Source organism: Puma concolor, chromosome E1, assembly GCF_028749965.1.
Source record: "Puma concolor isolate L17-30 chromosome E1, mPumCon1.1.hap2, whole genome shotgun sequence".
Lineage (NCBI taxonomy): Eukaryota > Metazoa > Chordata > Mammalia > Carnivora > Felidae > Puma > Puma concolor.
The window spans coordinates 13055410-13067560 of record NC_141680.1 but is presented as its reverse complement, the minus strand read 5'-3'; the positions used below and the strand labels follow the sequence as shown (position 1 = coordinate 13067560).

General features: G+C 59.1%; 1 protein-coding gene across 5 annotated transcripts in view; it reads right to left on the bottom strand.

Moving 5' to 3' along the window:
- Positions 1-5943: 5943 nt before the first annotated feature.
- The window catches only part of KCNJ12 (potassium inwardly rectifying channel subfamily J member 12), a 44687-nt gene continuing 38479 nt past the window's right edge, over positions 5944-12151 (bottom strand). For all 5 annotated transcript variants that reach the window (XM_086686250.1, XM_086686245.1, XM_086686248.1 and 2 more), the window contains one exon: positions 5944-11153. In XM_086686250.1, coding sequence (XP_086542376.1) covers positions 9793-11097 — 1305 coding nt within the window. In that variant the 5' untranslated portion in view covers positions 11098-11153 and the 3' untranslated portion in view covers positions 5944-9792. The remainder of the gene's footprint in view (positions 11154-12151) is intronic.

Sequence of the window (12151 nt, the reverse complement as noted above, 5' to 3'; positions counted from 1 at the left end):
GTTGGTTAAGTGTCCGACTTTGGCAATCTCGCCATTCACGAGTTCGAGCCCCGCGTCAGGCTCTGTGCTGACAGCTCAGAGCCTGAAGCCTGCTTGGGATTCTGTGTCTCCCTCTCTCTCTGCCCCTCCCCCACTTGTGTTGTCTCTGTCTCTCCCAAAATAAATAAACTTTAAAAAATAATAATAATAGGGGCACCTGGGTGGCTCAGCCAGTTAAGGATCCTACTTGGCTCAGGTCATGATCTCACAGTTCCTGGGTCCGAGCCCCGCGTCGGGCTCTGTGCTGACAGCTGGGAGCCCGGAGCCTGCTTCGAATTCTGTCTCTCTCTCTCTCTCTCTCTCTCTCTCTGCCCCTCCCCCGCTCACTCTCCGTCTTTCTCTCAAAAATAAATAAACATTTTTTAAAAAATGGTCCCAGGCCTCAGCAATGACCCCAGCATTGATCCAGGAAGGGAAGAAGGTCTCTAGCACCTGGGCCCACAGAGCTGGCCCAGCACTCAGGGCCATGAGAAAGCACCGTTCCTGGTAGGTCAGACTGAAGATGGGGAAACTGAGGCCCAGGGAGGAGCTACAGCTGGCAGAGTTGGGGAGGCTGGAACCAGGCACAGGTTTGTTCAGCTAAACTCTCTGCCTTGCCAGGAGGCCATCCCTGCCAGGCCCCTGGGACATGGGGGTCAGAGAGCCCAGATCCCCCAGTCCCAAAGCCAGGGGGCCCCAAAGACTTGCCCAGGTCAAGAAGAGAGCAAGAAAGCCCCAGTGGGCCAGAGAGGGGATAGTGGCCGTCATCTGAGAAGCAACGATGGCGGCCTGGACCAGAGGCAGTGGCATGGAGAAATCCAGTCAGGCTCCAAACGAATTTTAGAGATTAAAAGGGTCAGCATGTTGCGCCAGAGGGGGGGCGTGAGGAGACAAAAGGGGCATCAGAAATCTGGCTTGAGCCACAAGACAGGCTGCTGGCCCATTCCTCTGCTCCTTGAGCCTCAGTTTCCTCATCCATAGAACTCTTTCGAGGCACTGTGTAAGCATCCATTGGAATTACTCATGCCTGACTTCTCCCTGTGTATGTGCCAAGATCGGGCTAATAAATGCCTGTATTCTCTTGTTACTCTGTCTTTTGTCCATCTAACTCGCAGGGCACCAGGTGGAGAACCTAAGAGGAGAGAAGGAAGAATGTTCTCTCTCCTACACCAGAGAGGGGTTGCGCGGCCTGGCACCTCTGTGGGGGATGCCAGGTCACCCGGAATTCGATGAGAGCCTCGGCTAGGGGGTTAAGTCATACCTCTGGGGCTCCGTCCTGCCTGGCGTTACAGGACGTGTCCCTGGACAAGCAGCAGCAGCTCTGCAAGTGAAGCCCCCACCGCAGCATAGCCTCCTCGGGGAGCTTGTCGGAAATGCACGTTTCAGGGCGCCTGGCTGGCTCAGTCGGTTAAGCTTCCGACTTCGGCTCCGGTCAGGATCTCACGGTTCGTGGGTTCAAGCCCCGCGTCGGGCTCTGGGCGGACAGCTCGGAGCCTGGAGCCTGCTTCGGATTCCGTGTCTCCCTCGCTCTCTGCCCCTCCCCTCCCCGTGCTCTCTCTCTCTGTCTTTCAAAAATAAGTAAATGTTTAAAAAAGAAGAAGAAGAAGAAGAAGAAGAAGAAGAAGAAGAAATAAAAAAGAAATACACGCTTCAGGCCTGACTCCAGACCTGCTGAGTCTCAAAGTGAGGCCCAGCCATGGGAGTTGGAAGACGCTCTCTGGGTGTTTCTGACGCAGCCCGCAGCCTGCTTCTGTATGGCCTTCCAGCTAAGAAGCGTTGTTGCATTTCTTAACGATGGGGGAAGGAATCAAAAGAAGAGTTTTTCATGTAATGTGAAAATTACATGAAATTCAAATTTCAGTGTCCATAAATGAGGTTTCATTGGAACACGGCCCCTATAACAACTAATGGACTTTATTGGAACCCATTAGTGGATATACTGTCCACGGCTGCTTTTGTATAACAACAGCTGGCAGCTTCCACAGAGGCCTCACGACTGCAAAGTCTAAAAGATTTACCATCAGGTCCTTTGCAGACAAAGTTTGCCTGCCCTGCCTCCCAGCAGCAAGCCAGTCCCCTAGCCACTGAAACCACAGGGGCCTGAGCCCGGACCCACAGCCCTTCAAGGGCCCCCATTTAAAGGGACACACATGGGGCGCCTGGGTGGCTCAGTCGGTTGAGCGTCCGACTTCGGCTCAGGGCATGATCTCGCCATTCACGAGTTTAAGCCCCGCATCGGGCTCTGTGCTGACAGCTCAGAGCCTGGAACCTGCTTCGGATGCTGTGTCTCCCTCTCTCTCTGCCCCTCCCCCGCTCAATGCTCTGTCTCTCTCAAAAATCAATAAACGTTAAAAAAAATTTATAAAATGAAGGACACATGCATCTGGGTGCGAAGACTATATCTCCACGTTGTTTCACCACTAACACAAATTAAGTATTCTCATCCTTTTATAATGGAGGCGACCGTGGGGGTCATGACCCCGCCCCTCAGTTTTGTGGGACCCCCTGGCAGCGAGGCTGTGCTCCTCACTGGGGAGATGACAGCAGCGGAGCCACCGCCCGGGGGGGGCGCTCGCCCATCGGTGGTTAGCGAGGAAACACAGCCGCTAACATGCCACAAGTTAATTCGTTCCCGCTTTGATGACGGCATTCCAGTGAAATGGGTCTCCTATGCAACCCTGTGTGTTTTACGTGGTACATTTCAAATTTTTATTTTATCAAATTCGACTCCCCAGCACAGGAAACCGTCAAAGCCTCTGGGCAGCGGCTCCCTACGACCCGAGGCTGGAGATTTGCTCGTGCGCGGAGAATGCCAACAGGCAGCTCCACTGGCCCTTTTCTTCGGTGGCTCTTCCACAGCTTGAGAGCAGCCAGATGGAGCACCTACTCAACTGACTGAGCACCTAGCGGGTGCCGGGTCTTGCGTCTCTGGGCGCTGGGCACAGTCGTGAAGCAGGTGGAACAGGGCTTCCCCGGCCCTACAGAGGCTGACCTTCCGGGAGGTCGAGGCCGTGAGGCTGTGGCACAGGCCTGAGAGGCCGAGTGCCGGGAATGGGGACCCTTCACGGTCTTCCCTGCCCCTCCCCCAACGGAGTCGGTTCCTTCTGCTTCTCCTTGTGCTCTTTCCCCACTCAGGGCCTGGGAACTCCTCCTCACATACTCGGCAAAGCCTGACTCATCCCTCAGATCTCAGAGGAAGTGTCACTTCCTTGGGGGACCCACCCTGGTCCCTCTCTCACCAGGCCTCCCTTTGCTTTTCTTCCCACAGCACCTTGCGTCCGTCCCATTACCACTCAGGCATCACTACGTATTGTTACTGCTTGGTGCGGTAGGCTCCGTCCAAGCTGGGGCGATGGGAAGAGGTGGAGATTGTAGGCTGGTGAGACCTGCAGACCCCTTGCGGAGTGGGAGGCCCAAGGGGCCCGCCCCCCCTCCACTCAACCATCCATTAGGCAAACTCACACGAGGCACATACTGTGCCGTGCACCGGAGACCCGGCAGTGAATGAAAGAGAGGACAATCCCTGCCTTCATGGAGCTCTCTGACACTGGGTCAGGGAAGGCCTAGACGGGAAGGAGGAGGTAGATCTGAGGGGAAAGTGTTCCGGACAGAGGGAGTATCACGTGCAAAGGTCCTGGGGTGAAGATGAAAATATAGTGTTCTCAAAACAGTAGAAGGAGGCGGGTGCCTGGAGCAGAGGGGCACAGGGAATGGGGGAGATGAGCTGGCTGAAGTCAGGGCAAGATGGAATGGGGCTTCAGGGGCGGAGAGGTAGTTGGAATTTTATTTTCAGTGTAGCAGGAAGCCAGGGAGGGCTGCAGGAAGTGGGGTTACAAGGCCTGATTCTGTCACTCTGGTGCTGGATGGCTGGTGGGCCGTAGTGGGATAGGGTATGTCCTCTGAAGCCCCCACTATCCCCGAGGGGCAAACGGACAGCAATGATGTCGACCATCCACACTGAAGGGAAACCCATTTGTGAGTCCTTCCTGAGCCAGTGGGGCCCTTCACTGCAGGAGACAGATGATTGGAAGGATAAACGGAGTCCAGGGCAGGCCCCCTGGCTGGGCCGTCATCCCTCCACTGGCCGAGAATCTAACCCCAGCACCGGCCACTGGTAGACAGAGGAAAGGTCCTGGGTGGTCCGGTGCCTGGGAGGGTAGTGGCGTCTGGGTGAAATGAAGGCCGCAGGAGGGCTTGGGGACCCAAGGCCTGGATCAGATCCCAGCTCAGATAACCTCCCTTGAAAGTCCCTTAATGGACTGATTTCCTCTAAAGCAGGTAAACCCGGCACCTTAGAGACCTCAAACTTCAAGTTTGTGAGCGCTCACTAAACACTCATCATCACCCCACCCCCCACGCCATTCTACCTTTTAAAAAGCAGATTCTGAGTTGGGCTCATCTCATCCTTGGGAGGCAGGTAAGTGCAGGGGGAGCCTATGGTCTCAGCCACACACAGACCTGGTGTTGCTACAACCTCGAGCCTCGGGCTCCTTCCACGTGCACCGGCCCCACCTCGTGGGCTTGTATATGCAGCATGTGTGCAAGGCATCTGCTAATTAAAGGTCTTCTTTCTCCTTCTCGTTCTTTCCGACAAGTGTGAGAGCTAGCAACGATTATGGACACCCCTTCTTTAGAGACCAGGAGACCGAGGCCACAGGAGGAAAGGAATTCAATATAGGTCACCAAGCAAAGGAGTGGCCTGGGGTCTGCCCGAGGGTCACAGCCAGGACAGGGGGTATCTCAAGGCTCCTGAGCTTCAGTGCTACGAAGTTTGAACAATAAATATTTATCAAACGCTGACTGGGGCCCCATACCCGTCTGTGGGAACTAGCACTCAGGGGGCTGGGGGAGGCCATCGCTCCCTGGCCTCAACTGGCTTAGATTCAGGTACTGCGGTGCCAAGGAGGGCTCCAGGGTTAGGAGAGGATGAGCTCCAACCCCGCCCCCAGATTTAGCCGTAACCACCCTCAGCTCTCCCTGTCTCCAGGTTCAACCCCAGGGAACAACAACCTCCAAGAAGCCTTCGTGACCTGCCCCCAACACCTCCCAACCTCCTGTCCTTCATCAGTGCATACGTCACCACTACCCAGGCTTCCTACCTTGTGGTCTGGAATCATCATCTGAATCCTACAGAATGAAGGTCCCCTGGGGTCCTTCACTGATGCAGAGGGGTTCTCCGGCCACGGAACTAGTTTGGGCAAAGGAAAGAATTCTCTCCCTGTGGGCCCTCTGCTAGAAAGCCACTGAAATCCCAGAGACTGAGCCCTCCTACAGATAAAATTCTCCCTTCCCCAGAATGGGCCTTGCTGGCCTTCCTGCTCCCCCTTCTGGCCGCACTTGTCTCTTCCCTCTGTCCCGCATCGGCCCAGCCTCCCTAGGGGGGACACCACTCCAGGTCCTCCCCGTCACCTCACGGCGCCAGGCTGCAGTAGGGGTTCCTCTCCCCTACGGTGGTGAGAACCGGGGCTGCTGTCCAGCCGGGGCTCCTCCGCGCCCGAGTCCCAGGAAAGAGCTACTGTTTCCCTGCAGTCGGCACACGCGTGCGTGTGGACGCGCTCCTCAAATCTCTGCAGAAGGAACGCAAAGCGGGGAGGTGTGGGCCCAGGGAGGACAAAGCGGTGGCCCAAGGTCACGTGGCTGGGGAAGTGTGACAACCGGTCCGAGTGGGTGGTGTGCCCCCGGGGGTCTGTGTGGGACAGGGTGTGCGGTCACAGGAGAACGAGGGTCTGTGTGCCAGTTGGAAGAGCCCGCTGGGGGCTGCAAGCAGGTTGTGTTCTGTCCTCTCTCCCAGAGCTCCTACCGTGACCCACCCACCCCCGCCCCCAAGGCCCCTGGGGAGCCCCATCGCCCCAGGACACAGGGGGCTGAGGGAGCATCGGAATGCCAGGCAGGGATTTTCAAACACATATCTCCACACGGTGGCACTCAAAGAGATCAAAATGCATTTAATGTGGTCTAGTCTCGTGGCCTATGTCTTTAGATACTGCTATGTATTGAAAATAACATGAAAATTCTCCAGTTTCACCATTTAAAATAGATTTGACATTCTATGACCTCACGCAGGGCAGACACCCCTGTGCAGGGGCCTCCTTCCCACCAGGCCCCCGCTCCCGCCCCCCCAGCCCCCACCGGGACCCTCAGCAGGCGGGGACGGGGCGGCACAGCACCAGCAGGGCACGGGGGGGCGGCCAGCATGTTCCTAGCAGCACGCACGAGCATGCACAGACACACCATTTCCACTGACATCCGTGTGCACACACCCCTGGGACCTGCACATGCTCACACGTGCCCATACACGCTGCCCCCAGCAGGCAGGCGCCAGCCCTGCTCACAGAGCCTGGCCCAGCTGCCACGCAAATGCTCCACACGTGCATACGTGTTCACTGGGACAAATGCACACACGCATAGGCCATCCTTGGATGCCATGTACTCACGCACACACGAAGACACTGCCTCGGAGCCTCCGGCACGCACATTCCACACATTTCCCTCCGGACACAATCAGGGCAGGGGGTCAGCAGGACTACTGCGTTCAGCTGTGTGCCCACGTCCGGAGCCGGCATCCGTCCTGGGCGGCGTGTCCCCAGCCTTCCAGCCTGGCTAACAGTTAAACCAATGCCCACGTATGGAACGCACACCCACAACCACGCCTACGGGTAAACGCACACACGAGTCTCTGCGTGTATCTGCGTACGCACGCGTACACATCCCGCATGGATGCCATCAGCCTGGATTCACGCACGTGTGGAGATCGCCGTGCACACACACCTGTACGGCGCTCCCATGACGGGGTGAATCCGCACACCCGGGCACTCAGGCAAAGCTGTGACTGCACACATCTGCTTGAACAGAGATGAGATGGGATGATTGTCCACGTCAGTTCCCACACTCGGGGCTCGCACACTCACGCTCCTGAGCACACTGCCAGCACGGCCCCTTTCCCACACAAGCGGCTCAGTGTCTCAGGCGGGAGGGCGTCAGAGGCCACATTCTGGGCCAACTGCAACCCCCACACCTCCTAGTTCAGGCCGTCAAGAAACCCCTTGGAGATCTCAGTGCCGGGGTAGGCAAGGGAGGGACCGGATTGGTACGCACACCTGCACGGCACACAGACCACACACACGGGCACAAATGCTCCCCACTCACCTGTGCTCAGCACACACACCACGCACGGCATGTGGCACACTCAGAGGACTGACGTGCTCGCCACACGCCACACACACGTGCACAAACATGGGTGCGCACGCACGCGCGCACACGCACACACACACACACACGCGGCACACACTCCCAGGGACCACGTAATCCTTGCTCTGCACACACACGGCTCCTCCCATCCACCCTCCCGTTTCAAGTGCACTAAAGAGGGAGACTATTTTGGTCTTTAGCACAAGCAATAAATAAATAAATAAATACAGGGGAGGAAAAAAAAAGAGGGCAGAAGAGTTTGAAAACGCAGCATCTGCCTTTGGCAAGAGATGAAAGGCAGATCAGGGCTGCTCTCCCGCAGGGTCTGGGGCTGAACCATCCGGTGTGGGCCCTGGAGGGGGACAGGCCTGAGAGGAGGCGCACCAAGCCGAGGTGGCTAGGGCCTGGGGGGAACCCAGAGTCCCTGGCCCCTGCTCCGGAGGGTGGGAGCGGAAGCCGGACACACCCGGCCCGGGAAAGATCTCCAGCTGCTGGGCACAGCAGAATGCAGGCTCCTATGCCAGCCCCAAGTGACCAGGACCACCTCGTCCCTCCTTGGCTCCCTGACAACCTGGGCGGGGGTGGGCAGGTAAGCCCTCCCACATCAACTCCACCCTCGAGCCCCAGGGCTCAAATGGAGAAAGCCAGCTCTGGAAGCCAGGCCCTGGGCTGAGAAGGAGCTGAGGTCCCTCCAGCAGATCCTGAGAGGAAAGAGCTGCCTCCGCGGCCTGAATCATCCCAGCCAGAAATGAGGGTGCGGCCTGAGGCTAGGGCAGGATGCTGGGAGTCAGGCACACCTGAGGGCACGGGCCCAGGGTGTCTATGGGTGGGAACTGACAGCTCGTGCACAGACCCTCCATGGCCTCTGACTGCAGGCCAGGTCTCCGGCTTCCCTGGGGGCTGGAGAAGGATAGAAAAGGCAAGGACCCCCAGCCCAGCCCCGCCCCCCCCCCCCGGCCTCTCCCTGCCTCCCAGGACCCACCCACTCACTGGGTGACCTTGCACCCTACCTGTTTCCCCACTTGGGCCAGAGTCCTTGGTGCCTGGCTGTCTTGGGGGACGCGGATTGGAGTGGCTTAGACAGGCAGGCTGGGGAGACACACATGGGCTTTCTAATTAAGGACTTCCTTCCAGGCCTGGTTATTTGGGAGGACAACATTCTCAGCTGTCCTGGAAAGGGCCCCAGCTCCATCTCTGCCATCTGTGTCCTCCACCAAGAGCAAGCCCACACTGGGCAACTCCTGGTCCAGGGGCCTGCTCTGGGCCAACAGAGCCCGGTGCCCCAAACCCCTTCCTGACGAGGGTGCCCGGTTGCATGTGCCACCCCCAGTCATCTCTGCTGACGATGCCACACCTTTTCTAAGATGATTCCTCTGCCGCTCAGCAGCAGAGTACATACGGCCCGTGCTGCCCCAGGTGTGCGGAGAGCACCAGGACGGCCCAGCCTCTGCAGACAGGCTGGTGGGGACTTCACGGTGGAGTCAGGGGCGGCTGGGAGGAGGGGCGAGTCCGATAAGAACAGAAACAACCGGAGCTGGCCCACCCGGGTCTCTAAGGCACGACTCACTGGGGTCCCGTGGGAACGGGGCTGATCTGCTTCCTTGTAGTCTGGGAACCCGGCCTCCCTTCCCACGGGGCCATCTCCTCCAACGTTTTCCAAGTATCCCTCACTGTGGAAGGGGTGGGGGCTACTGGGCAGAAAAGGAGAGAAAAGTAAAACAGGAAAATCTGGCGGGTCGGGGGAGAGCGGACCCTCCACGGCAGGCAGATCCCATATCCAGCCCTGAGACGCACCTCTAAGGTACAAAAGTCAAACTCAAAAAGCTCAGACTGGTTTTTTCCCAGCCCCTACCCCCACCTCTACTGGAAAGCTTTTATTACGATCATTCACATGGTCTTGGTTTTCTATCGCAAGCGTCATCTAACGCGCCCGTGAGCACGAAGAACCACGGGTGAGCACCGCGCTCGCCCTTGCGGATGCGCCGCCCGGCACACACCCGCCTTCGCAGAGGAGAGGCCTGTTCGGCCTCAGGGAACCTCGTGGAGCCTCCATCTGACGGCTTCCATCTCAGCAGACTAGTGGGATTCTAACTGTCCTTTCTTATAACCCCCACAAAGTAAATTGTTTTCAATCACGTGTTATTATTATTATTTTTTTTTTTTGTAAACAGTCTTACTCAAGCTAAGGTTGAGAAAGCCAAAACTGGTGTTTCTCCCCAAGTTAAAAACCAGCGAGGCGCACTGCAGCCTGCCAGCCTTCGCCCACAGAGGCTGGGTGGCTGTGGAGCCGTTTCCAGGCAGGCTGCAGTTCTAGCCTCAGGCAGAAGCCCCCGGCTCCTGGCCTGGACCCCGAGAGGCCACCTCCCTGTCCCTGCACCTGCTCTGGCCCCTGAGGCCAGGGGCAGCCCACTGGCCGCCCACTCTCCCGCCAACCTTGCCAGGCCACTGTGAAGAAACATAAAACATCTAAAACGCTACTGAGTCTGCAACCGGGGCACCTGGCCCGTTCTGCTCAAACCCGGGGCCCTTGCGGGACGCCGGGCCTCTCCCTGGCGGGGCGGATGCTGCACGTTGGCCGATGGCGGCTCAGATCTCTGACTCCCGTCTGTAGGGCCGCTGCTCGAGGCCGCCGCCGCCGCCGCCGCCGCCGCCACCGGCCTGGGGTCTATCAAAGTCATGCCGGGCCTGGGGGCTGCGGCCATCCTGGTCTCCGTCTGCCTCGTCCTCCTCATCACGGCTCAGAAAGGCCAGCTCGTTCTCGTAACAGAAGGAGTTGGCACTGGGAAGCAGGAATTTGTTCTCCACCAGGTCCTTGGCGCTGCAGCGGGGTGTGGAGGGCACCTCGTAGGTCTTGTGGAAGTGGGCGTAGTCGATCTTGTACTGGTTCTTCTCCTCAAAGAGGACAGGCTCAAAGCGGTGGCCCCACAGGATCTCGTTGGCCAGGTAGGAGCTGCGGGCCTGTGTGGTCATGGCCGTGGCCTCCACCATGCCCTCCAGGATGACCACGATCTCGAAGTCATCTGTCTCCAGGTCCTGCCGGCTGATGCCAAACAGCGGGCTGGCCTCGTCGATCTCATGCAGGATGGTGATGGGTGACACGAGGAAGATGCGGTCGAGGCCCTTGTCAAAGCCGACATCGATGTCGATCTGGTCCAGTGGGATGTACTCGCCCTCCTCGGTGACCCTCGGCTTGATGAGCTGGGCCCGCACGTGGGCCTCCACGATGTGGCTCTTACGCAGGTTGCCCACGCGCCACATGAGGCAGAGCTTGCCGTCGCGCAGGGCCACCACGGCGTTGTGACTGAACAGCAGCGTCTGTGCCCGCTTCTTGGGCCGAGCCATCTTGGCCATGATGGCGCCGATCATGAAGGAGTCGATGATGCAGCCCACGATGGACTGCGCCACCACCATGAAGACGGCCACGGGGCACTCCTCCGTCACACAGCGCAGCCCGTAGCCGATGGTGGTCTGCGTCTCGATGGAGAAGAGGAAGGCCGCCATGAAGCCGTGGACCTGCATCACGCAGGGCGTGCGGCCGCGGCCCTCTGCCGGCTCCAGGTCGCCGTGGGCCACGGCGATGACCCAGAAGATGACACCGAACAGCAGCCAGGAGGCGAGGAAGGCCAGCGAGAAGATGAGCAGCATGTAGCGCCAGCGGATGTCCACGCACGTGGTGAACATGTCGGCCAGGTAGCGCTGCGACTTCTCATCCATGTTGGCGAACTCAATGTTGCACTGGCCGTTCTTCTTGACGAAGCGGTTTCGGCACCTGCGCCGCGTGTGCACCTTGCCGTTGCCGAAGCCGTTGGCGCCCGACATGGTGACCAGGTGCAGCCCGTCCTCCTCTGATGACACGATACTGTAGGGGTTGGCCCTGCCGGCCGAGGTCATCCCGGGGGTGGGGGGGCCCCGGCTCGCCCCCAGGCCGGCTCCGGGTGGGGCGTCTCCTGTAATGGAGAAGACGGCATGGCTGGCGGAGCAGGCCGCTCCGGCCCGTGCTTCCGCCCCCACCCAGCCCTCGGACTTGGCGGGCGGACATTTCGCCCTAACTCACCCATCACCGGACTCTCCATTTCCCCTCCTAAGCCGGCTCCTCATCCTCCCTCTCGGCTTGGAACAGTGACACTCCATCCTCCCAGTAGCTCTGGTCAAAAACCTTGGATTCATCCTCAACTCGTCTTGGTCCCTCCCCAAAGGCTCTGACTTCAAAATCTATTTGGGATCCTGCCTCTTCTCCCGCCTCCGTGGCCCGAGTCCCCATCATCACCCACCCGGACCAGTATGGCGGCCACCTCGCCAACCCCGATGCTCCTGCCCCGACCCCACTCCAGAGGCAGCCGCGGTGGGGGCGCCTGTCCGTCCTCCGCTCAAAGCCAGAGTCCCTGCTGGCACTTGCAAGGCCTGCGTGAGCGGAGCCCGGGACCCCTCGGAACCCACCTCCCGCCTCTGCCTCGCTCACTCGGCTACAGCCCACCGCCTCCACGTTGTTCCTCAAGCCTGTCCTGGACGTTCCTCCCAGACATCCTCCTGACACCTCACCTCCTTCGGTCCTTGGCTTCAATGCCACAGGAGCATCTCCAGAGGTCTTCCTGCACCCTCGGGAGACCGCACCACCTCACCCAGGTCCTCACTGTAACCCCAAAGCACCGACCGGTGACCTGATAATGGTGGTAGTAACAGCAATGACATGCACGGGGTTGGCTTGGCTGCCGTTCCCACTATGAGATCCCTGGCCACCGGAACACGCGGGGTGTGCTGTTTCGTTCGCTGCTGTCTCATGCCCAGGGTCTGGGACACAGCCTGGCCCCGAGGACACCCTCCTGACGCTCACGGGCTCTGCCCCAGGGCACCCACTCCCAATACCCCATCTCCACGTCCTCTGAGTCCCCAGCAGTAGCTAGGAGGGGGTCCACGAGTTCAGTGCCCAGAGAGGTCCCTGACCGAC